General features: G+C 44.0%; 2 protein-coding genes across 3 annotated transcripts in view; one reads left to right on the forward strand and one right to left on the reverse strand.

Moving 5' to 3' along the window:
- Window positions 1-115: 115 nt before the first annotated feature.
- On the reverse strand, window positions 116-783 carry LOC119560242 (U1 small nuclear ribonucleoprotein C). Its single transcript, XM_037873605.1, has one exon. The coding sequence runs from the start codon at window positions 688-690 to the stop codon at window positions 253-255; it is 438 nt and encodes a 145-aa protein (XP_037729533.1). The 5' UTR covers window positions 691-783; the 3' UTR covers window positions 116-252.
- Window positions 784-1,614: 831 nt separating this feature from the next.
- Window positions 1,615-26,882, forward strand: part of LOC119561074 — a 39,917-nt gene continuing 14,649 nt past the window's right edge. For both annotated transcript variants that reach the window (XM_037874930.1, XM_037874931.1), the window contains exon 1: window positions 1,615-2,765. In XM_037874930.1, the coding sequence (XP_037730858.1) occupies window positions 2,132-2,765 (634 nt within the window). In that variant the 5' untranslated portion in view covers window positions 1,615-2,131. The remainder of the gene's footprint in view (window positions 2,766-26,882) is intronic.

Genomic DNA, 26,882 nt, shown 5'->3' on the forward strand with positions numbered 1-26,882 from the left:
TTGTGGATGTTTAATTGTAAACTAATGATAATACAAAACGGTACTTCACTGAACAATATGTTGTAGATACAAGTTCCTACTTATATTTCTAACTTCCTCCCAATAAAACCATCTGTTTAGTAAATCGTCTTTATATAAATTTACATAGTTTGATTTCCTATCGGGCTTACTTAGGTGGTACAGCTTAATTAGGACACCTCACGAGGTGCGTTCCTTCCGTGTTCCATTTCCAGGTCCTGCTCCTGGATGGGGTCACTTGGGTCCGTTCATGATCGGCGGTCGGACCCCGGGAATTGTGCCCAGTGGAGGTGGTGGTCCCATCATGGCCATGGGATTCATAATCGGTGGCGGGCGCATGCCCATCATGGGATTCATCAGCGGTGGCATGTAGGGCATTCCTGGCATTCCAGGACGCGGAGGAGCTCCCATATTCGGAGGCGGAATGGACACTCCCGCCGGCTTCGGAGGTGCCCCTCCTGGTCCGCCCGCAAATGGATTGTTCGTGATCTTGCCCGCTTTGAAGGCGGCGGTGGTGGCGTCAATCAAATGCTGGGCCTGCTCCTCCATCCACTTCTGGTAGTAGAACTTCACATTGTCGCGGTGCTTGCGGCCGGTGCAGTGGGTCTTCCGCACCGAGGGCGAGTCGTGGGTCAAGTAGGTGTCACAGTAGTCGCAATAGTACTTTGGCATTGTACTATTTTATTTAACTTGGCGTAGAAATGCCGAAAATTGTAGATTTATTTATTTTTTTCACGGCGGTGTGACCCCGTACGTCTAGGGTTGTCAAGTATGGTGAAATATGCTGCTGTCTGGCATCGCTGTAATTATCGATAACTATTGAGGCAGAAATTGCACTGCACAGTGGGCTATATGGACGAACCTGGTTTGTGACTCATAAAATGTTATAAAAAAAAATAATTTTTTTTGATTGTTAATTTTCGTTAAACGATGTTTAAATTTGTTTAAATAATTTAATTGGTCCAAAATTTTACATATACATTTACATAACGACAAGAGAAGTTAAGCACAAGTTAAGGTTACAAATAAAGTTTCGGTATAAAGCTGGAAAAATTAATAAATCAATTTTTTATTTCTAGAGTTTATTCAGGATTTAAAAATTGTGATTGGGAAAATAGCCCTTCTAGACACTATACAAATATTTTTGTTCAATTTGGCTGATTGTAACACTTTGTCGACATGAGTGTCACAGTAGACATCTGAAAAGTAAACTACAAAATGTTTATTGTTTTCTGCTCCATATATTAACTGAGTTTCATCGAAAGACATCAAAATTAACCCAAACATAGAAGTTTTTTGATGTGCATGAGGGCCGTAAATTTTTAAACAAGTTGCCACTTACACTTTATTTTTTATCTAATAAAGACTTATATGTATATAAAAGAGAACAATTATTTTCATACTCCAAAAATAAATAAGATAAAATAGGATATATTGTTATATGTTTAAGATCACTGACACTTTGCTCTATTTTAGCAGCGCTTCGAACCGAGGCTTGCGTATGCGGTGCAATTTTGTATCCCCCCTTCGGCTTGGGCACACTTTCTGACGTTTTGCAGTATGGCCACACTGCTCCAAGTTTGAATTGGCCACACCGGCAGTTATTTTGAAACCGGCAAAATACGAAGACGTGAGCGCGGACGGTCGGTTTGGTACTTTTGCCGGCTAACACACCTTTCGAACGACGCGTAACTCATAACGGTGGCCGGGCCATAAAATCGCCATAATCACGGGCAATTCGAGTGCGACGTGCTAATTATGCAAGGCTGAGAACTAGCCGGAAAATTAAAGAAAATTAAACAGGGGGCCCAAATAAACCAGTTGAATTAAACTTGTTTGTGAGTGCGTGTGAAAAGGCCGAGGAATTTGGCCCAAAGTAGTAGACAATAGCTAGGAGGCTGCGACTGCGACTGCGACTGCGGAGGATTCAAGTCCAGAAGTTGCTCGACCAGTTTTCGGGCCTCTGTGTGCGTGTGTGTTTGGGTTACTTGGATTTTGGATTATTTGGAATACCTTTTTGCTCGAGGTGCCTGCGAAGCGGAGCGAATGAAGAGGAGCAGCTAGTGGCCGCCAGAGAGAGAGAGAGTGACACCGAGAGAGACAGAGAGCCAGGATGCCCTTCGTCCAGCGCGTGGTCCAGCCCGTCAATGTGGCCCAGGCCACGGCGGCCAGTTTGGGCCACGCCTCCGGGAGATTCCACTGTACGCCCGGCAAGTGCCGGAACAACAACTGCATCAACAAGCAGTCGCCGGACGGAGATGGGATCTCGAGTCCACTACCCAATGGCCATGGCTCACCCACATCCCTTACAAGGGTGTTGATCCACCAGACGCCCTCGTCGGTGGAGGATCAGCCCGTGCCGCCCGCTCCGGCGCCCATGAAGAAGCTAAAGCACCACGTCGAGTTCCTTTCCACCTCGCCCACTCGCCATCAGTCGCAATCCCTGCCCAATTCGCGGCATCCCAGCCAGCAGAGGCCGGCGCTGGCCAGGATCGCCAGTGCCCCCCAGTCGCCCACCGCCGGCTCCTCGAAGGTCATCTCCGGCCACGAGTTCGACTCGATCAGCAACATCACGCTGAGCAACGCCCTGCGGCAGCTGGCCAGCCTGGTCCTCATAGCCAGCGACATCTTCGACGACCTGCAGCGGGATCTGCAGGCGGTGGGCGAGCGGGCGGGTCGGGTGCAGCGGAAGATAGCCGCCGTGGAGCGCCGCGTCTGTGCCTACGATCCGAAAACGGTCACAGTTCGTAAGTAGACCCATTCATCATCTTATTTTCAATCAAGATCTTGAGTAGTAAGTAGTGAGTACTGAATTCCCCTCACGACTCCCACCGCCCAAAGTCAAGTGCCTTATCAGGGTCGGCTTATCATCCTATCATCTGCTGCTTTGTATGCGCGAAACCGCTTCTGTGTGGGTGGCTGTTTGCCGGGGAACGTGCTCCAATCTTATCTGCTTTCGCAACACGCGGGGTATTCAATTTGCACAGGCGAAAAGGGAGGAGCAGCAGAAATAAATAAGTGAGAGAAGTGAAAATAGAAGGGCTCTTCAATACCCTATAGGGTATTTGCTATACCAAAAAGTTTGTCTGGAAAGAAAAGTCTAAGTGGATTATGTAACTTCGCATAGAAAATCATTTTCTTGTTTTCTTTATTTATTTATCACTTCATTCAGTTTTTATAAGAGTTCTTGAGAATACGCCAATTCCTGGAACCTAGCATTGAACAATTTTCAAAGTAATTTTTAATAATTTCCCAATTTGATTTGTTTTTGTATGGTTCTTTGAGTCACGGAATTTTGTTTGTACTTTTGATATTTAACTACTTTTTCAATGCTAAAATATTTCTTACGACAAAAAACGTGATTTTTGGGAAACTATTAAAACACTAAATTTTGTTGTTTGTTTTTGCTAGACTTTTATTAGACTTCATATTAAATTTTGACTATTATTATTATTATCTTCTGAGAATTAAAATACCCCAAATATGGATTTTGGTATATTAAATATTAGTTCTTCAAGCTGGGTCTTTGGCTATTGGGATGGCAAGCTAGACTTATAGTCGGCATACCCTTTTCCAGGGCATCTTCATTAAAAGAAAACGAGGGAATACCGAGGCGGTGGAAATTAACACCTTGTTTACTTTGTCGCCTCCATCGTTTTGCTCCTCCATTATCCCCAGGTGGGAGAGTGGGTGAGTGGGTGTGGGTGGGGATGGGTGGCCTGTTCACACAATTAGCTTCTTGGTCGCGTCCAGCGGAGGCTTCTACAATTACTAAAGAGCTGAAAGCACTTAGATAAGCGGTCTAAAGTCGTTTGGCTCATTGTTTTCGCGACCTTGTGTTAAATACCGGCCAACACGAATGGCCATTTGTGTGGCAAGTGGCGTAGATGTTGTTGCTGTGGCAGTTGCAACAGCAACAGGTTATCTCCAGTGGCTGTCAAACTGCCTGATACGTATTTTGCACTTTGCTTTGCTCGGCACTTTATCGTTTTTTGCTGGCACTCCGAATTTTGTTTTTCGCTTGAAAACGTTCAATAACTTTATGAAATCTCGTCGGCAGACTGGCGACGCTGACTGCAGCTCTTTCGGCCCGATATCGCTGCCATTATTATTGTGCACTTGGCTGTTGTTGTGTTTGTGTACTCTGTGCCTTTTCTGCATGAGGAGCGAAACGTGGCGAGCCATTGTCAGCTGTCATTTGGCAAGAGCTCACTTTGTCCCCGCCTCGTGGGCCCTGCTCCTTGTCAGCTGCCCAGAAAAACAGAAAAGCAGCTGCCGCTCTTTGGGCTACTGCATGCGCAATCGAAACGCCGCACTAATTGCTCAGGTATGAAGCCCAGGGAAAACAAGAGCACCACACTCGGGCTTCCACACATATGCATACAGCGGGGGTCACGAAAATAGCAAACGTTGCTATTGCTTTTATTATAAGCTCAAAATTATGGGAGGTTTCCTCTTGGCTAATACTATCTACTATTAAGAACAGGACCCACAGGTATATTTTGTTGTAAAAGTTAGTTCTCATAAATTTTAGAACATGTTCTAGATTCTAGACATCAAGATTTAACAATATCTTTTCTTATGAATCTCAATGATCAACACTTTTGTACCACATATGTACATTTCCCAGAATTTACATTTAAAAGTGATGGCTATCTAAAAATTCTTACAAATGAAGAATTCAAACAGTCGATTATATAAAAGTACACCCAAATAATTTTGTCTACCATGGTACAATTGAAGTGAAACAGATAATAAGTCCCAAGACAAATTTTAAATTTAAAAATACTTTTTCTTTGAGTCTCAATAATCAAATGTTCTGCATTTTTCTTTTTAAAGTCAAGGCTATCTAAAAATACTAACAGGTGATGATTACACACAAGCAAACAATGAAATGATGCCATTAAATGTATCTTAATTTATGCCGCATGCTAGCCAAAGTATACGATAAAATGTAATAAATTGTTATGTAGAAAGTTCTAGAAACCCCTAACATAGTTTTATGTTCCGTAATATCCCCATAGAATTTGACTATTGTTTCCACCTCAACTGTGGGCTGTTAGTTTTGAAATTTGCAATTGCCTCCGGACCCTAGACTCCTTGTCCCCCTCACCTGTTTCTTTGTCCCAGGGCCATTAATGTGCCCATATTAGAAATGCTATTACATCGCGCCATTTGCGGCAACTGCTAACTGCCAGGCTAACCACCACTCGGAAAAGTGGCTCTTTGCTGGGCGAGTGTGCAGCCAAGCGTGCGGAGCAGTTGTCGAGGGTAATTCCCATTCGTTCTCCGGCTGTTGCTGCGGGCCTACGGGTAACCATGGCTATGAGCTACTATATCTGCCAATCGATCGGCCATGTTGCAGGGGAAGCTATAGTATGCATTCCTATAGACATACGTGAGCGGCATGAGCAAAATGTTTGGGCGCAGCAGGCGCTTTTTGCGAAAGACGGCCCTTTGAGGAGTTCCGAGTGCCGCTGTCCACTTACGCACTTGCCCACTTCGGAAACTTGATCCCAAACCGTGGACACATGTGCGTGGGCATCCCGGAGATACGGAGATACCAAGATACTAAGATACCGCTTAGATGCCCAGTCACACATGGCCATATATTCCAGATTGTTTTCTGCAGGAAACGGGCATTTGTAATTACAGCCACAGTGGGGCATAAATAACGCGAGGCCGAGAGATACGGCCCGCATCCCAGAGATACACGAAAAACCGAAACCGAAAAACCTGTTCCCACCTGCAGCATTGCGTGTCTGTGTGTGTGCCGCTGCCTCAAAAACTAAACAAACAAGCCAACGAAAAAAAAAATACAGCCAGCTATGAAAATGCCTCGACTACACAGCCGAAAAAAGAAAGATACAAACTGGTGGTGCCCAGAGATACAGTATCTGTATCTTTGTGTCTCTGCGAGAGCGCACTTCTTTTCGTCTTAGCCAGCAACGCATTATTTTTCAAGTGCGCTGATGAGCATTTGATTGCCGCAGTCAAACTTTGCCCAGGGCTCCCCTTTTATTATTATTTTTTTGTTTTTGGGGCCAATCCACTCCAATGCAATCCACTGCGGTTGCTTTTGCTTTTGCTGCGTCTGGAATTCTGGCTGCTCTGGCTCCTCTTGTTTATTTTCCCAACATTTTTCTCTCACTTGAAGCGCAAAACCGAAATGTAAACCAACCAAACAACCAGTCCAGCCAGCCAGATACAGATAAATAGACGCGTCTGTCATCGAGGGCCTGTAAACAGCGGCGGGAAGGAAGGAGTCTTCGTTCCAGGCCCGATAAGAGTCTGAGTCCCGGTTACAGTCCCTTCCAGGCCGGGAATTTGAGATGTCTTGGCTGTAATTCTGGTCTCAAGAACTAACTTATTACTAATGTTCAAGAAACACAAAACTACAACTAAAACTAACAATTTAATTTATCCGACAGATAACAAGCTACAACTTTATCTTGACATTGAGAAATTGGGTCTTAAAGGGGTAACTTTTTCAAAGATATTGATATATTTCATATTCTCAAACTAATATATAAATTCTAAAAGTAGTTCTAGTTATCTTAGAACTTTAAAAAGATGCTTATGTAGCCACTATTATTGTATAGAACCTAAGTCTTACATGTTTCAATATCTTTTCAAGCCTAACTTTTTTCTTTGGATGTTGTATTTGCTCTTAGCCAACACTCTTGGCCATCTTGTTTAGCCAACTTAACCACAAGTGTAGCAGCCACTTAAGGCCACAAGTTCAACGGCAAGAGGAGATTCTTGCAAGAAATTGCTTGTTGCGTGCCTCCTCGAGTGGCAACAGCAACATCGGCGGGTTGCAGTTGCGAGTTGCGTCTGGAATCTGCAGATTGATTGCCGATCGCTTAGGCCGCTTATGCCGCATTTTTGCACGTTCGCCTAGCGAGGCGCAAAGAGAACCGAAAGCAAAACCAAAGCCCGAGGCAAAAGCAAATGGCCAATATAAATGGGGTCCGAGTTGCGAGTCAAAGTTGCCTGCTGATGGATTCGTATGGAACCGCAGCCACTCCAAGAAACGCCAAGAGCAACTGCAACATCAGCGACAACCGCAGCCAGAACAGAAAAACAACGCACCTTTTCAGTTTCAGTCAATGAACTTTAAGCTATGCGTTCGTTCTTTCGCTTCCCCCAACTCCCCATTGTCGATATTGCCCCCACTTCAGGCCCACTTCCCCAACCGAAATCCAAACCCATACCCCAGAACCATACCCATACCCAGACCCATCGATACGTTTCGAACTGGGAAGATTCGGAGACGAAGAATAGCTAGCCTCGGATTTGAAGCGCAGCGCTTTTCAATTTTGATTCTTAACAACAAGGTGGAGAATGGGCAAAAGACTGGAAATTAATGTGTCTGTCTGTGCTCTGTCTGTTTACCTTAAGCAGTATTTATATGCAGCGCCCTGGGCTGTAAATTTGAGTGGTTCGATAGTGTCGCAACGGATGCGATTCGTGGTGCCTTGATTAATAGCCTTTGGCCGCACTTGAAGGGCGTCGTTAAAAGCCTTTTCCAACTGTCGTTTCGGGTTTCAAGTTCTTCGGCGGTTTTCAAGTTCAGCGTTGGGTCGTAAACACCTTTGGAAACGTTGCACCCGCATTTTGGAGCACGACTTTCTAATCTGCATGTGAACGGGGATGGGAGTCTGGGGACTGGGGTCTGGTTATCTGGGCGAATGTTGCCCAGGGCCACCTTTCTCAACTCAATCTTCTACTCGCGCATTTGATGGCATTTAAATTTAATTTTCCCGAGCCAAAAACGTGTTTGCAAATACCAATTCGGATGGCCGGCAGATGCGAGGGCAGAGAACGTGGGCGTTAGAACAAAAGCGAGGCGGGGAAAGCGCAAATTGTGCGTTGGGAATTCCATCTGTGCGACGTAGGAAAGCGGAAAACCCGTACCAGTCGGCCAGTCAGACAGTCAGCGTGCGATCTCAGTTTATAGATTCGTTCCAAAAACCTGTACACGTAGCACAGGTAAACAGCGGCACTAATCAAGGGGCTGGGCATGGGAGTAGGAATCGCAGGAGGGGGAGGGAAAAGAGGTCCAGGAACCATCACAAACCCTGGGAAGACCATTACCTTGCATTACCATTGGAATTCCTCGGCAGCAGCATTTATACACAGAGAACATACAAAACAAAATACCAAATTGGTCAGCCATTTTTTAAGAACACCAATATAGGTCTTGTATTATCGATAGATCTTGCATTTTGAAACAATATTTCAATTTTGACAGAATACTTGGTTATCCATTATTTACAGTAGCATTAAAATTTTAATTTAATGAAGAAGAAACAATCATCAAAAGGTTAAAAAAACTTTATATATTCTGTAACTCTATCTTAATTGAATTCTATTTTTTCAAAAAAATCTATCTTAGAAGCTAAGGAGAAAAGAAAATATCTTAAGTTACAAATGTATTTTCTTTTACTTCTTAAATAATTTTTAAATAAACTATATTTCCTTGAGTGTATATCTGCCTTCTTGGCCTCGCAGACCAACTTGTTTCTCGGAATTTCATCGCAAGAACTTCAAGTGCTTTCCTGCCTTGTTTTTTGTTTTCGGGCAGCTTTAAGGTCCAGCCAGACCTTCAGTTGGCATTACGTAAATGTGTGTTTGCGGCAAACAAATTGCAGAACGGGACAAGAGAGAGAAAGAGAGATGGAGAGCGAAGCCAAGCCGGCTAAATGGGAAATGGAAACACTTTGTCGCCCGTTGCTGCCGGTTTCATAATGCGGCCTTAATGTCTGTCTGTCCCTTCTGCCCCTCGTCTCGCCTGGAAGTCCTCTTCCTTTGCCTGTCTGTGCTGATTTCCGGACGACTGATTGCAACGGCAACGCTAACAGAAACTCGTGTTTCATTTTTCACTCTCATTCATCTGGCAAACATCACGCAATGCCGGGCGACAGATGAGCCAAGACTCGCCGCTTTTGACCCTGTCTCCGTTTTATGTGTTTTTGTCTCGTGTACCAGGTAAAAGCGGTTCCGGGGCTCCTCTTTTCCCAAGTTCCTCTGTTCCGGCCATCGTAAACCGCAAACTGTGAGCAAATGGTCCTGCCAAAATGTGCGCTATGTTGCCATGTTGCATGCAACCCGTTCTACATCATCCCTCCGGGTGGACTGCATTCATAATTCACCCTTTTTTCGGGGACGGGGGTTACCTGGTCACCTGGGTGGATGAAGGAAGCGTCAGTGCGAAAATTGCTTTGTTTGTGGCATAAAAACAAGTTCTCCCATCCCAGAAATTGTCGAGTTACCCGCGGTGAAGGGAAGGGTGTCGGGAACAGCTGATGCGTTGATCAGATCGAGCTCATGTCATATGCAAATTAATCAGAACTCGGGTGTGTTTATAGGGTTCGGTTCCAAATCCATAATTGCATGGGAAATCGGGGATTGATGAACAACAGCTGCCAAAAACCCTTTACCCATTGTTCAACCTTGCCAATGCCGCATTAGATTCTTCGTTAGATTGAGTATGATATAATAAAACGGTGTTCTTGGCTCCGTTCCATATATATCTTATCGTCGCCATATGTTTACACACCTTCGATTGCTTCCCAAGGTGGTGAACTATAGTGTTGTAATACTTGGCACGGGGCTTTGGTCTAAATATATTGTTTATGGTCAAAGATATTGATTTCAAGTGGGAGCTAAAGGGATTTTCAATAGATCCATAAGCATTTATCAACTTTGGGATTTTACTTTGAATGTTTGAGGATTATTTCTGTGCCCAGGTTTATGTATCAGATATCTAACATAAGTACTTATCAGTTGTGATTGTTGGCTACCTACATAAATGAATGTAATATAATCTTGGTAATGTTTTTTATAGCTCCTATAAAATATAACAGATACTTTTTTATTTGAGTTGACACTTAATAGATTTCCGGAAATTGATAGCTTATACTCCTTTATAATCATTTATGTAAATGTTGTAGCTGTATTAACCCCATCCCTTAAGGGTGCCTCCTTTTGTGTAGTCACCTTCCGAACAGGAATCCGCCTGTAGTCTACCTTTTAACCCAGCACATCCCCTAGATAGCTATAGCTCCGCTCTCTACTCGGAAACTCAGGCAACAATCGCGTGATCCAATTCGCCGCTCTTTATCTTTTATTCATTGTGTGTCTGCCACCGTGGTTAGTTCCAACTAAAAGTGCGGCATTTAGCCCGCTAAACGATGTCTGGGGGGAAGGGAAAAGGGGATTGGCTTGCCACATTGGACCACTGCTTTTGCTACTCCGACAATGGAAGCAGAATACCCGAGAGTCGCAATTCATTAGATACGAAACACGTTGCTCTGACTGCCGAGCATGTAAGAGCTGGAACTACTGAAGGGGCTCAGCTTTTTCAGCGCTTTTGTGCGCTTTTCGTTGTATAAGTTTTACATGATTTTGTGAGCATGTTCGGGGGAATGCGTGAAGATGGAAATGTGGAAAAAAAAATGGGTCCGAGGCAGATACACACACTAGCCGTGGAGGCTGGGCACTGTCAGCTTGACTGACATCATTTCCGATGTTTATCTTTTCATGTTAACAACTGTAGCAAGCGAAGCCGGCACAAACAATCCAAATCCTTTGCAACATCCAGAACAGCAAGAACAACAACAATGTGCCCTGGCTTTCGGGTCAAGAGCTGGCTCGGCTTTTTCCTAGATTATTTTCCCTTTTTTTTCGGAAGCCTAAACGGATAAAAATGAGATCTCAATTGAATTGCCCCGAGGAATGTAAAAGTTCTGTCTTCTTTCTAGAGTACATTGACCTAAATTCTGTTGGGTTTCTATGAGGATTTTTCGGGAAAACTTGTTGCTTTTGCTGCTACTGCTGCTTTCACTTGATTTGCATAAAGACAAGAGGCCTGCAACGGTAAAAATGATTTTCCATAAGCGAGGAAAACCTGAAACGTGGAGGAGAATCACTCTGTGGGGGATTGAGGAATCGGAGGCTTGCGCAAGCCGAGAGCCTCTTATGCAGCCGCCCCGTAATGGCCAATTAAGCCGCGTCATGCCGTCAACCAGTCTTCCAGTCAGTCAACCCAGTCAACGAAGTCAACCCGTTGAGGCTGCATTTGATCAGCGTGGAGTGCGTGGGACCTGCCGTCGAAGTCGCCTCCATTTTGAGTCCAGATGCCAAGTCATGGCTGCCCCATTTGAAGCCGGAATTCGGAGTTGTAAGCCCAAAAATGAAAAGAGTGGGAGGCCACGCATTGCAAGCTCCAAAAAAGAAAAGCTCAGAGCCAGGAAAAAGGCCGGCAGACAGATAGACAGGTGGGTTTGGGTTTTTGGGTTTGCTCAGGCATAAACACCATGCCCTACGGATTAATTACGCACATGTGTGAGCGGGTGGGCCTGCCTTAGGGCTATCATTTACGCTAAATGCACACTGAAAACTGTAATTAGATTGTCTATGCCCGTAAAATCCAGCCTGCCACTTGAGATGAAACTAGGGCCGGAGCAGCTGGAGGGTCTAAATCATTAGGGGTTGCAGCGCCTGTTCATAATTCCTAGCTGCCTTAATGCTCTTAAGCCGAAAACCAGATAGAGATACATTCGGAGTTGCTCTACTAGAAACAGATACAATACATACTACATAGATATGCTCAAGTTTGACACGTGGGCTAGGCCGACAGATGTGAGTCGAGATCTCCCGGTTGGATAGGCATATGTTGCGGTTTCAGTACCACATTCCAGTTCAGTCGATTCAAGGTTTCGTAAAGTTCAGGAAAACCAATCCCAAAGCGATTAAACCAAAGCTGGCTGATTGAAATCTAGAAAGAGAGCCCAAGTACTGCGACTCTGACTCTGAAACTGAATCTGAATCTGACTCCCAACGATGATGGCGTCGGCCACCAAAGATGCCGACGTTTAGATATTGGCTACATTGTGCGGCCATTGTATCTCGCAGATACACACACAACCGCAGATGGAAGAAAAAAGCTCCGAAGCTAAAATCGTGTTTTTTATTTGGGATGCCGGAGTTTTTCGTTTTTGGGATGCCCGCCTTGACTTGTCTGCGGTGTAGGACCAGAAGTTCAGCACGAAATGCAATTACAATGCCCTGACATTAGGGCAAATCGAGAAGATACATGCTGGAGCTTGGAGTTCGCAGTTCCCAGTTCGATGGAGCTGGCCAGATAGAGTTGGGTTGGTTAGCCTTTCGAAGTGGAGAATGATTACAAAGCTGCCAAGCGGAAGAGACGTTAATTATGTTATAACCCACGACGGATGTGGCAGGGAAAGCCGGTCTTGAGTTGGCAGATTGTTTATTCGAGGGAGAAATACCTATGTCGGAATATCTGGAGTTGTATATGGTACATTGGTGGAGGCTGCTTCGAAAGGGGATATTCGAAGGTAAACGAAGTCACATCCCAAAACTGTTGCTCTTTGTTTAGACAGTCAAATGCAGACCATCCATCAATTGGCTGCTGGCTTTTGTTCCGCACCGCTTTTCAATGAGCCGTTAAGGGAGTTACACATCCGGATGCGGAAGTGGAATGGGAATCGGAATCTCGCCGCCCATTAAATTCGCAGTGGGTCAAAACTGTTGGGAACAGCTGTGTGGTTATGCCATTTTGGGTGGTTACTTACTGGGAGGAAAATGGGAATTTCGCAGCAGCCGGCACTCAAAGTGTCATCGAATGGATTCGCATCGGAAGGAAATGCCGCATAATTGTTTAACAATGCAACAGCAGAACACAATAATCAACTCGGCATTCAAACCCGCCGTTCAACCCTCGGGGATTTGCCCTAATTTTTTTGTTTAGCATTGAATATTGTTTAGAGTATCCCTCGTTTTTATGGGCCCCTGTCACTTGGCGCTTCCGGTGAGTGGCGCTAGTTCAAAAAAAGCAGCAGAACTGTCACAGCCGGAAATGCAACCTGGCGTTTCAATGCGTTTCGATTTGATTTGAAATCGAGTGTGTCTACAATGCCATTCTAATGAGCAGTTAAGCCCCCGTTTATGGTTTGAAATATGGGGGAAAATAGGGGGCGGGGCCGGCGAATGCGTGCGCTGCATTAATGAAGGCATAAAACGTTCGTTGTTCCATCGGCTGAAATGAATTGCTGCTTAAGCAGTCCAAACACAACAAATTGTGGCAATAAACGAACGCCAGAGATCAGCGAAAGTTCACGGCTTCAATTTTAATGAGCCCGCTGACCCATTTTCGCGGCTCGAGAAGGGGAGTTTGCATTGTTTTGCAATTGCCGTGGGTGAAATGGGGGGAGGAGGAGATCCAAGGGGGAATCGGACAGAGTTCAACAAACTCACCGCATCAAAAGTGATACAGTGAAATCCCCACAGGCCGCGACAGCTGTTGTTGCGCTTCAGCGGCAATCTGCGTGGTTTCCAGCACTCAGAAAAAATATTGGTCAACATTAACGCGATGATAAAATGTTAAATTTGAGTTAAGAAGTAGCTTCATGAGCTAATTAAGTAAAATCAACCTTAATAATAATATTATATAAACACAATTATTATCTTAATTTATTGGTCAGAATTTATTTAGTACTTTATAAACTATTTAAACCAACCCTTATAGGAAAATTGTTATACAGAGGAATATAGTTTTACTATAATAAAAGTTCTTATTTCATAGTGTGGCCCCATCATCCATACATTCAGTGCTTGAAATATCTCAAAACCTCATTTAGAAATGAATAATAGTATTTAATAAATATTTTAGCAAATAAACAACTATACAAACCAATAACATTTTTTCCAAAAACCATTTAAAGCATTCCTAATGGGAAAATTAACAAAATTGTTACAAATAAGAATAAATCTTTACCATAATGGTACTTCCTCTTGGTATAATTGGTATAATCTCAGTGCTTAGACAATCTTAACTCCCAAATTTATCGTCAATTTAAATGCGTTGTTTTGGCTCAGTGTGATCCTCGCACAATCCCATTGAATCTGTGGGCTGCTGCGATCGCCCCCGTTCCGCCTGCTTGTTTGTCGCTTTTTATGTGCGATACTAAATGCATTTCGGATCCACAATAAATAAATTCCCTGCGCTCAAAACATGTCAAGAGCAACGATACACAAGCCAGCTCCACCCAAAAAATAAAACATAGGTCCTCCTCCTCTTTTGGCGGCGTTTGAAAGTGTAAATGAATTTGTTCTTAATTATTACGAGAAGCTGTTCGAGGCCCATTGGCAATTTGGAGATCGGCAAGAGGAGCAGAAGACGTCCAAGATTCGTTGGCATTGATTTACGAGAACCGAAATGGAGGGGAGCCAAAGGGTGAGCCGTCTTCAAGATGCATGAATTGCTTTTTATGTGGCGGCAAAAATTGTTGGGAAACAGAAAAAAACAACGGGAGAGAACGAGCAGACACTTCTAACATGGTGGAAATTTGTTTCTTTAGTTATCTAACGCCCTGGGAAAATGTTTTCTTTGATGCCAGACACAATGGCAAATGATGGATTTGTTGAATTTCAACAGCAACGTGTGAACGAGAAATTCGAGATTTTGTGGGCTCAAGAAAACTGATGATGGCGCGTCCAGGGAATTACTGGATAAATGGCCAGATTTGGAGCATCCCCATTTGGCTTAACTATATATAATTGGCATCAATTGACCTATTTCGCGTTTGCCTTAACCTCAGATTAATTTTCATAGTATTATGCCTAATGGTTTATTGTATAGCTGGATTGGTGGAGAATCTCTTAATTTTCATTAATTATCTCATCGTATTAATTTCCAATTTCCATTTGTGTTTTCTCTTTTGGGCCAACCGAAATTTATGGGCCACTCTGCTGTTTATTTTATTACTAATAGATTCTTTATTTTATCTGCTGAACTTCTTCTTCGATTTCCTTTTCTTTATTGATTTTTTTTCAATCTCCACTGATTTATGCGCTCAAAAATTGATTTAGCATTAGTGGCGGTCGAGCGGTAAAGCCATTAAATGCGACATTAAGGGCCGTTCTCAAGTGTCCTTATCGGCAATAGTCCGGCCATCCCATACTCCCTCGACACCAGAAAATCGAATAGTACGTATCCGTATCCTGTTGGTGTCAAAGTGGCGGAGAAGTCGTAAATTTGGAGGCAGTTCGCTGATATGACAAGTGGCTCGAAATGTTTTATGGACATGTGTTGCCTAATTTATGTTTCAATAAGTAAGTCCCCACCAGCACATCCATACTCCACCCCCGGGGGAACATAAAAATGTCATAATATCCGATGAAAACGCATTGCAACAAATAATTAATTGAAATGAACAACTGGCGAAGGGGGTGAGTGCATTGCAACTGTTTCTCTCCTCTTTTTATGGCAGAGAAAATTGAGGAAAATGTTCATTTACCTCCCATATATGATGAGCTCATAGCTCATGCTGGTAGTAATGTTTGGGCTAATAAATCAAAATTAATTTCTTCATTGGAAAGTTCTCTATGGGGAGTTTTATTGACAAGAGCTTTGTTCCATTTGCTTTGGCAATCCGCAATCTATTTTCGAGATTATGTTGACAAACTCGCACTCGCATGTGACCTTTCCGATAAGTCCGATGATGGCGATGATGATGATGTGTGTGTGGTCTGGTCTTATCGGCACTTTGATCGGCATTTGATTTTGTCACCGTTACAGGTGATAATAAAACGCGAACAAATCATTGACAACACCACCAACTGGTTTCAGCCGCGGATCGAGTTTTCAGAGCCACGTTTTTATGACCAGGCATTTCCATAAACAACAGTAAGCCGTGCCTAATGCAGTCATCAAAGAGCTCTTATCGCTCCCCAGCGGACGATATTTTAAAAGCCATTATAGCATTTTCGGGTTAATTTCGAATTTTTCAATATTTTTTATGTGAAAAAAGAGCGTTTCGGTAGAACTCGCTTTATCAGTTATGTCTGTCGTTTATTGTTTGTTTGTTTCCTGTCCGAAGTGAAAATTGTCAAAGTGTTGACAACCGAGAGCGGCCCATCGAAACCTCAAAAAAGAAATATAAAATTGAGAACGTATGTGCCCGAAGCCAAAGATTACATATACAACAGATACAGATACAGATACAGATACTTGCCAGCAAGTTGAGGACAAATATTTGCGCTTGGCGCAGTCGAAATGTTTACAATTTATTTACAATTTCATTATTAACGCTGCGCTGTTTGCCTTTCCATTGGACGCGTTGTTTGCCGAAGACATTAACGACACCATCGTCGCATAATGAGGCAATAATTATGTTTGAGATAGCGCTGCGTCAAAGACAAAGGTTTGTCTTGGTCCCCATCTTACCATAATACCCATCCTCAGCCCCATCTTTCATCTCTCCACCGGAGCTTGCCACAAGTTTGTGGTGTCTCAAGGACCCAACACTCGTGTGGCAGTCAGACGTGGCAAAGGAGTTGGCGAAGGAAGAGGAGGTTGGGACTGCCTGCAAGAGATTAGCGCTAAACAGGCCCCGCCATCCTATCTTTACACAGGAAAAAAAGAAAGTCTTCTTAAACACTCATTAAAATTATAACTTTTTACAACACTTTTAATATTTTGACTTTACTAAAAACAGAAATCTAATTCTGACATATAAGTAGAAAATTGTTTTAGAGATAACATTTTTTAAAAGTTCCTAACTTGTTTCAAGTTTATACAAGCGTCAGATAATAATTTTAACAGTTCTTAACTTATTTTCAAAATGTATAAATTACTTTTTCTAATATGCCTTTGTATATAATTAATTTTTTTCATAAATTACATGAAAGGTTAAACAAACATTTTTTTTTCACACCCAAATCTGTCATTATCGTGAAAAAGTCTTATGTGACACATCAGATTAATTTGTTCAATATACGTTATGGGTATTAGCAAAGTAATATCTTGACATGTGAGGGATTATAAGCCTTTAGCTATACCTTTTGCCATGCCTATTTCTGATACTTTTTCCCTGTGTATTCCTCGCGGCAGCCATCTCGTGCCCATCTCGGCTGTCAACGCACCTAAACAGACACCTTAAATTGCAGATCTTTAGCACTTGATATGGGCCTGGGGAACGAAGACATCGTCAGCACTTCGCGGCTTCCTGCTGTCTGAATCCTCTGCCATTTGGCCATGGCTGTATCTCTCTGTTTCTATTTCCCTGTCTGCCGATTATCTCGAAATTGTCGTCTGCATTTAATGGCAAGCGATAAACATTTGCGCCATGGCCTGGCCCAGCCTGACCTGACTCTGCTCATAGTTTTCCTATGCAAATCAGAGCCGCACTCGCATTCCCGACAAATTTTTGGGAAAGTTGACACAATTGGAAATCCCCCACCCACCCAGGCGTTCTCTGAAACAAATAACTTTGCCGGTGTTTGGGGCTAAAACCGTGAGCACCGTTTCGCCTTTCACTTGGCCAGGCTCATAGCCCGGAGTCCCAAATGGCCAACACCTTGCCAACGTCAGCTAATCGCCGCCTGGCCATCTGCGGAGGAGTCCTCGGCCACAATCTTGACATTATTCTCTATGGAGGCGATGCGGAAAAACAACTTTCGCAAATTCTTTAAATTGAAATGGGTGTCGTAGGTGGGGAAGAGAATGCAGATTATCAAACAAGAATTTAGTTACAGTTTGGATTATTAAGAAACTGACTTACCATGGTCGTTAGAATGAGAAACCTTGATCATTAGCTGGCTGGAAACCAATTTATCATCTCGATTAAAGATCTCAGCTGTCTGGCTTTCACTTTGTCCTTGTTCTGGCATCTCTAATCCTCCCCCGAAGGCCCGTCATCTTCAGACTTTCTAATAAACAAATTGTTGCCGATGTCGCGCTTTGGTTTCCTCCGATAGTCGGAGTTTAATTAACCGCAGCAGCTGCCAGTCGAGAGGAGCTGGTAAAAAATAAACTGGGACATTGCCGAGAGGTTGGGGGTAACTAGATCCGATGTGGTTTCTCTGTTAGACGCTCGACTAACTTCACTGGACCAGGTAAGCCTGGCTGCGTTTTCAGCGCTTTGTCACCTGAGAAACCGTAGACATCGGATCTGCCCCGGGGGATCCGAATCATATCTCCTGGGGCCGCAGAGTTCAGAAGTTCAGCGCGGAGCATGGAAACTTTCTAAAAACGTTCGTGCAACAAGGCAGTTGACAGTATGGCAATTTGTGTTTACCTCTTTTGCACAGGAGATACGGGAATGTTGCGCCGGCAATCTGGCAATCTGTATGTGATGTTTGTGCCAGCAATTAGCAGTCTCGGTGGCAGTGCAGTAGCCGTGATTATCACCTCACCGTCCCACTCTCATTGCAAATGCAAATATTTACCCGAGGCCCTCAAGGGTTGACATTGACGCAAGGCTGGGAGGAGCAAAGCCGTAAGGATGCGCAACGTGAGTGTAATTCAATCGTCGGCAGGGCTTCTTCCCGGTTCGAGGGTCGAACCTCGGAACGTCTTGAAGAAGGGGTCGCTCGCGCAGGAAGCCATATAAATCAGCCATATGAGAAATGGATGATGAGTGCGGAATGAGGAATGCCTTGGGTTTCATTCACAGGAATGCACGTTCCCAGGACTCGAGGGTAGCCTCTGTGTTTGCCGAAGGACTCTTCTCTTTTCTTCTCTTCTCGCTCCTTCAGTTCCTGTTTGCTACCTGCCTGGGAAATACTCGCCGGCACTTTTCAGCCGTTTGCTTTTTAGGGGAATATTTCCTCCTCGTTTTCGGAGGCCTTGTTGTTTGTTTTTAGCTCTCAGCCAAAGACTCCTCTTGCATTTCTGCACCTTTAGCAGACAGTTCGGTGAGTGTTGCCAAATGTTTGCAGCACTTCCTGTTGTTGTCTTCTCACGGGGCGTTGTCGCTGCAAAGTTTCGTCTTTTAACTTTTAGCACGTGTCAGAGGAGGAAAAAATGGACAAGTTTTACGAATAAAATAAAGTAAACTGTGAAGAAGCCTTGCCTGAATTTAATACCCCTCCGGAGTTCCCCTTTCGGGAGAGTCAGACTGGCTGGCACTCGCACACGCTTTTGGCCATGGCTAAAGCTAAGGCTAAAGTGTCCCTGTAGGCTCTTAGCCCATTGTTCCTGGCTGGGCTGGAGTGAAAAATGTTAATGTAAAATGCATTACGCCGCCCGCTTGAACTCCGGGTGCCAGACACTCGACAGCTGGAGGATCGGGAGTTGGGGGAGCCCGGGGGATTCTAGGCCACTTCTGGCCAAGTGCTGGCGCATAATAGAAATTCCAGGACAGTCGCAGGCGCTCTTGTCACTCCGCTAAGGATTTAATTAGTATTTATATCGCTGTAGCTTGCATAAATTCAGATGCAAATGCGAGTGCGAGTTGGTAACCTTATATCTTGACTTTGATTAGAGCTGTCGCGTTCAGACCAATTAGCAAACTGAGTTGTCTGGGGATTGGATTAGATACCAGGAAGCCGAGGTTTCCCCCAGAAATGCTGAGCCAGCACTATGGTGATGAAGATGAGCTGAATAATAAACTTTACATGGAAGCCATTAAAGCAGGCAAGTGTATAAACGTCTGGGAAAGTGTTAATAACATAAACTGGAAGACACTTTGTTTAGAAGTAATCACTTTAGGTGGGTGAATACAAAGTAGAGGAAGGGAAGTAACTGTTTTTTATGGGCGAAACATATGCTATCACTAATTACCAAGTGGTGTTAAACACTATGTATGACTATAAGCATATATGGCAAAGGTAACACTTCCCAAATGCAAAGCAACTTTGAAGTTTCCCTTTAGGGAATTGGGGTATCTGTCCCCATAATTATTAAGTTTTTACATATTTTTAAGCTAGATCCATAAACGCTATCATGTTTGTAGTCGTTCCCAAGCTTTAAGACGCAGTTCATGGTTGACAGCTTATAAGTTATGTATTACTATGCTATGACTATAACCCAATATGGCAATGGTAACACTTCCTAAATGCATAGGAATTTTAATGTTCCCTCTAGGCCATAACTATTTTTTTTATTCTTATTTCTAAGCTAAAGCCATAAATGCAATCATTCTTGTAACTACTGTTGTTCCAGGTCTTTGAGGCCCGTTCCCAAGCTCCAAGCCGTGGTTCAAGGTTGGCAGTGGAACGAAATGTATTTACCAATATGTAAATCTGCCCCCGCCCCTCGACGGTTTCCAATGAATAGCAAATAAGAATCCATCCATCCGACCGAGCATTCCTTACTGATCGATACCTTCGCTACCCAGCAACATATTCGTACATACATATGCCTCAACGGGGGGCACTTAGGAGCCCTCGACCGAACTCGACTCGACTCAAGACTCGAGAGTCTTTCCACGAAATGGCGAAACCCGTTTTGGGTCTCAGCCTCTCGGGTCCGGAGTGTCGTTCAATTGTATTCAATGCTAACTCAATTGCTCTGGCCCAGGGCTATATGGGCTATATGGCCGTAGCTTTGGCTGTCCAACCATTTCCATTTGGCCTGGCAGGGGCAATTGAGGCACTCAAGTGGGAGGCACGGGGTGGGCAATTTGTTTTCCTAGATCTGAGACAAAGGAGGTGAGACAAAAAAGCAGAGACACAAAAAGAAAACGACTTACTTAGCATCTTGGCTGGATGGTGCATGGGAATATGGAAATTGTGTAGGGATAGGTCTAGGACCAAAAACCGGATGTGGCCTTTCACTTCCTCCCTATCTTTTCTTTTTTTCAAGTTCAAGTCAACATTGGCCATAATCCCCGCGCGTCAGCTGCGCCACTTTTTATGCTCGCACATCACTTAATATCTGAATAAACCGCAGAAGGCAGAAGGAAAACTCCGAATATCGGAAATCTCCAAAAATAAAAAGGTGCCAAGGCAAATGAGCTGTTAAAAATAAAGGGAGCCGAAAGCCGGAAAATGTCGCCGCGTGGGAGAGTGAGATGGAAGGGAAATCCCCGCCAAAGTGGTTGCCACCACTCTCCCTACGGGTAATACTTCTTTGCACACACATCTGGCGATTCGGAGGGACGTGAGGAACTGAACTCTACGTCCCCGAGAACATTTTTGGGCATTCAATTTAATTTTAGACACAAAACCCAATAAAATTTTGGCTGCTGCTGCTGCTGGGTGCATTTATTTTTGTTTTTCACCCCGGCACTTCCGCAGGGTTGGAGGAAAAGCAGTGGAAAAGCGGTGGAAACCTGGGGAAAAGGCGCTCGATGAGGATGCAGCTCTTAATGATATCAGTCGCGCTGATCGCGGGCTCTTCCTCCTCGGAGTATTCCTCACCATATAGCCCGTAGCTGATGGAATTTAAAGTAAACTTATCCCGCGGGTACTCGCTGAAAAACGCATGTCACTTAAATTTATTGGCCGCAGCAACAACTGCAACTGGGAAAACTGAGAAAAACCAACAACGGACAACAGTGGCATTTGGTAAGATGCATTTTTCATTCAATTTCCAGTCTGGTGTCTGCTGCATTTTATGTTCTCCCCGGGGCTGTAAAATCGATTGATAGACACGGCTCATGATTGAAATCGAATGCCTGCGGGGGCGGCGGCCCTCGAATGTTTAGCAGCAAATTTTACGTTTTCGTTTAATTACTTTACATGGCCGTAAAGTCATAAAGTCACCCCACACCCCCCCTTGCCAGCCATTTCATAATTAAGGCCTGGCGGAAGTCAAGTCTTACTTAATCAACCCGAAAGCCGAAAGCCCGACTCGAAGTTTCACTAATTGGAGAGCAAAAAGAGCTGAAGACTGAAAAATACGCTAATTGCTATCACGACAAGTGCTTGGGGTCAATTAATTTAAATAAAAGCCAAACTGTCAGGCCTGGCGAACTTAATTAAAAGCCGTCATCGATATGTTTTTGTGGGGGAGGGCATAAGTCAGATGTAACTGAAAATGAATCAGCAGGGAAAAAATTATTATATGATATCCATCATTTATAAGTCAGTATAATCCCTAAAAAATAAAAAATAGAGTATATGTGAAGCATATTAATTACAGAAGGGTGTTTAAATTTTTAATGTTTCTTTTAAAACAGGTGTATTTTTTTAACCTAGCCAACCAGTTTTTAGCATAAATCCCATGCGCAAATTTGGAATATAAGAACTATAGATTACTCATAAGCAGGGGATTATTGATCCGCTCTTATACCACAGATAATTCCGTGAAACTATTTTTGTTATGCCTGAAAGGGACGTTACACATCACTTTAATCTTTAATCCTCTTTAGGCCCAATGAATCGTGCGTTATCTGTCATCGGGGGACCTAATGAAAAGAGTTCACCCTGGCACATAATTCAGATCATTAGTCCTGGCCCGGCTTACTCACTTTCTCCCATGCCCTCCCATCCAATCACCCTCATCCCCCCCTGCCAACCACATTGACCTTTTATGGCTGTGGGCTTGGCAAATCAGAATCACGTGACTTGCCCACTTTTATTGGCAATGCGTTTTGATGTGGGAGTGCCGGCCTGCTTTCCTGTTGATAGAGGTTGATAGAGGTTTGCAGCCGGGCATAAATCAGTTTTAATAGTGCAGCTGGAAAAGTCAAGTTGCCCCTCAAGTCTTCGCCAAAAAAGCCAAGATATGGGATACGCATATGGGACTTAGCAGTCCGTTTAATGAGATTTTGCAGTCGGAAGAGCAACGAGCGAAACCAATTTTATTTGCCATTTCTGTCAACATTTCGCAGTGGCTTTGTTTCTGTTTTCTTGTTTTGTTTTTTTTTTTTTTGGTTAGATGGCAACATTTTTACTGTCGCATTACGTGCAACATTTGCCCGTTGATTGCTTGGGGTAGCATTGCCCCTCCTGCCCCTCATCTCTTTTCCATCACCCGGGGGTATTGCATAAATTTGTCTAGCTGTTGTTGCCGCGCTCTACAATTTATGCGCTTGCGGCGCCCCAAAATGTGGCGGTGGCTCTGTTGTTCGCTTGCCGAAAATTTGCTAAAATACAACCTAAAATAGCAACCCCAGCCGGATAAATCCGAAAGCAAAAACTTTTGGCCATAAAGCACATGTGACTACCACTGCCACATCCACACCAGCTCGTTTGCCCATTGCGTATGGGTTTGGCTATATGGATATGGATATGTGTTTTCCAAAAATGTATTTGTTTATTTTGCAGTTTTTGTTCAGCACTCCCGGCTTTAAGCTTTCCACGTCCTGACAAAATCTTTCCTCATAAATCATCACGCGGCTGTATGCTGAAAATCGTCGGTGATAAGCGCACTGTTTTTCCGGGCGCTTTGGGCTTAGCATTATAAAAAATGCAGTGTTTTTCTTTGGCTCCTTTGATAAATTAACCACTAAGGTTATCATGCCAACTCACATTATGCTTCAAAGTTGGGATATAAACTTGGCCTGAGAAGAGTCATTTTGGTAAGATGTTGAGTTAGTTTGATGAATGCATCCCATAACTTCTCAAGATTCTATAGCTCCCCCACTTAAAAAAGATTTTACTGCTCTGCAACTTCAACTCAAGCTCCCTTTATTTTACTTCCTTTTTGATACATAATTAATTTATCACTTGGCTTTCATTTTTATCGCATCGGATGTCGCAGGACCTTCATTTCCCGTTGTTTTCCCCCTGGGGGCAGACCCAAAAGTGACCCTTAATTGCTTTAAATGCCATTACGATACTTACGCACAGAATGTCGGGAGTTTGGAGTATGCAGTACTGGAGTTTGGAGCTTGGAGTATGGAGAATGGCTATCCGTTTCCATGGTCCGTGTCTGGCTGTCAGCCAGAATCGCAGTGCCAAGGGCAGGCACTCAGTCTTTAATTTCCCTTGCTGCTTGCTGGGCCTGCAATTGTTTTCGCTTTAAATAATTAAATTAAAGTGGGCAGTCAACTGATTGAAAGAGGCTCCTCCGGAGCAACTCGCTGCCACTCGATGCAATTGTTTTCGGCTGGGGAAATGAGGAGCCAGCTTGCTGAGCTGGCAAGCTGAGCAAAAAGCGGGGCCAACGACCTCTAACCTGGTGCAATCAGCGTAATTAAGGCAGCAACGGCAATCACCGTGGATGGCTTATAAATCATTTATTGCCAAGACATTATCGCCATCGACTGCTGGTACACGTAGTCGTGGTAAGACACCTCTCCTCCAACCCACTCCGCCCCCTAAGAACCCGTTTTTCGCAAGTTATGCTACGGAACGCGTTAGTCTATGACAGATTGTATCTGCTAGATACAGCATCCAGCACAGAGCTAAACCATCCTAGCTGCCGACGTGCCGGCGCAGCTTTTATGCTGCACGTACCGCATCCCTCTCTTTTGGTCTGGTGTCAATTTATGGCCAGGGTGAATTCTGCAAATAAGAGGCAGCACCGACTTTGGAGCAGCTGGCTCGTTCCTTAGCTCTCCGCTTGGCCAACATCTTGTGCAAATCTCATTTATTTGCGGCTTTGCCACAGCCACAGTCACAGTCGTAGTCGTAGTCACACACGAGTTGGAGTATCTGCCGCCACATAGCATTACATACGTGTCAATGTGCCCGGGCCTTGGCAAATGCACTTTTGATATATTGGCTCTGGGCTTATTGGTTTTCCATCTGGCGCACATCATCGCGTCTGCTGGATTAAATTGCAGGCGGGCATGGGGCACTTTGATTTGCGGCCTCCTATAAATTTCATCGCGTTTGACATGACAATCGAGGGATGTCAACAGAAGACAGGCGCCAAGTTACAAACAGCATGGTAATCGGATAGCCCTATGCGGATCATCTCTTTGGGGTATGCAAAACGGGCTAACAAAGCTGCTACAATATATAAGGAGATATGTTTAAGATTAAATTAAGGATATCTTAAGACCTTTGAATTCTATATTGCATTTGCTTAAATTAGGGAAATTATATACATAGGAAATTTGTACTTTTAGAATTCCCCAGCACTACCCATTGTATATTAAATCCAAGATATATGAATACTCGTATATTAATCCTATTTCTACATGGTTCTAAGATACTAAGTAGAACTAATGTAATATAATTATTACAAAAACTAAAACTAAGTTGAATAAACGGAAGATAACATAAACCTATAACACAGGTTAGGCGATCCCTCTAACCCCCTGTTAACTTGTAGTTTTAACTGTAAGATAGCATAATATTGGTAAAGATATTTGTTTATAGTCTGAACAAAAACTCCCCTTACCCTCTACCCACAAAGAGTATTCCCTCTTCGACCTGCTCCAATTCGACCACAAATCACTTGAAACATGTTTGACAATTGTCGCTGGATAACGGCTAAATCGCCATAAAAGTGTATAATAGCCATATAGAGGGCGACTCATGCCTTGTATTACCATGATTGCGGTTTTGGCCAGGCTGTGATCCCAGTCCTGACGGCGGGTAAATAGTTTAAGGCAATCTCCAGACGGGATTTGTGGCCATCCCAGTGGGCAGGCAACGATTGCTATCTGGCCCAGCCTACATGGCTTCGAGTACATAAGCGTATTTGCAGAGACATTCTTGCACATGACTCATAAATAATGTGCAATGGCATGGCCATGGTCGTCACCCAGACGTGACGACGCCTCCGGTTCCCCCGACGCCCTTGTCCCTACCGACCATATTTTGAGGGAAAATAATTTTTGCCAAGTTAATTTGCCATTTCCGGCGACGGCTGCTGTCAGCTTCCGTTTGGCAAGGCAGAGCCAGAATAAGAAGCCCAAAAATCCCCCCATTTTGCACCTGAGCATGCCTAATTGAATTTCGCATTTGGCCAAAATTAACAGCCAGTGGAGAGAAGAGTTTGTTTATTTCTGACTTATTTCTGGGCTGACAGGGGTCAGTGGTAGAGATTATGGGATTCTGTGCGTGCCAATGTCTGCGCACTTGAAATGGCTTATGGGAAACGAGGGGCACATTGCACATTCTGTCCCAGACTCTCAGACTTTCAGACCCATGCGTCTTCCAGTGGCGCACTGAACGTCAGAATGCGGCCCCGTTGCCATAAAATTGCCTGAATTTAGCGCTAGGTTGCCGCCGTTTCTCTAGCCCATCTCCAGTTGGCAGTGGTCCAGTCTTCGTCTCCCCATCTCCTCCTAAGACTGGGACTCCATGCCCATCCCAGGCTATTCCATCGCCATGTCAAGTGTCTTTGCTCTGGGCTTGTTAATCTACGAGTGCCTGCTGCTGCTTCTGGTAGCTTCTGCTTCCTGGTAGTTGCTGCTCCCCGGGCTTTGTTTTCATTACCGACCAAGTCCACATGGCGGCCTATTAAATGCGAAAAGTGCAGACAGCCAGAAAGACAAACGGTCGCCGGGTCCTCCACCACTGTCATGAGAATTAAATATGCAAGTTGCAGGAGCTACCACGTCTCCATGGCATGTGGCTGGGTTATTAAAGTTAATTACAATTTTTCATGGCATTCATTTTTTCTCTCGTAACGATAATTCTGGATTTTTTTATGCCCGTGTCCTTGCTCTGTGGCCATTTTTCCACTCTATTAATTTTCGCGTTGATTTATTTGCGGCATCGCGTTGCCTTTGTTTACAGACTGCAAAATCACAGGCGGAGGAGCGATCGCCATGTGGGCTAAATTGAATCCGAATCGATGGGTGGATGGGTGGAATGGGTGGATTGGAGATACGGGCTTGGCCATTTTCTCGGGGGAAAATCCAGTGGGTACAGCGAACTGGAGCAGTCACGCAGCTGGGCGGGCATGCTGTTTCTGTTATATTACATGAAAAGCTCTTTGATTATCTGCTGATGATAGTGATCGATGCTGGAATTAAATGCCAAGAGATGAAAGCCGCCTCTGATCTCGTCGGGGATTATTGAAAACAGATTACTTGGACTTGGGCAACTCTGATCTTTAAAGTAACTTACTATTAAGATGAAAGAAACATGTAGAGGAATTCTAAAAAGATAGCCATTATAAGATAGAAGTTTACGAATGAACTTAATGTTAAATCCCTCTGAAGATGAAAGAAAAATGTAAATGAATTCGACTCAATTGT

Source organism: Drosophila subpulchrella, unplaced genomic scaffold (assembly GCF_014743375.2).
Source record: "Drosophila subpulchrella strain 33 F10 #4 breed RU33 unplaced genomic scaffold, RU_Dsub_v1.1 Primary Assembly Seq354, whole genome shotgun sequence".
Lineage (NCBI taxonomy): Eukaryota > Metazoa > Arthropoda > Insecta > Diptera > Drosophilidae > Drosophila > Drosophila subpulchrella.

What these genes read in the sequence shown, in the direction of transcription:
- LOC119560242 (XM_037873605.1), bottom strand. Translation starts at nt 690, where the DNA reads ATGCCAAAGTACTATTGCGACTACTGTGACACCTACTTGACCCACGAC.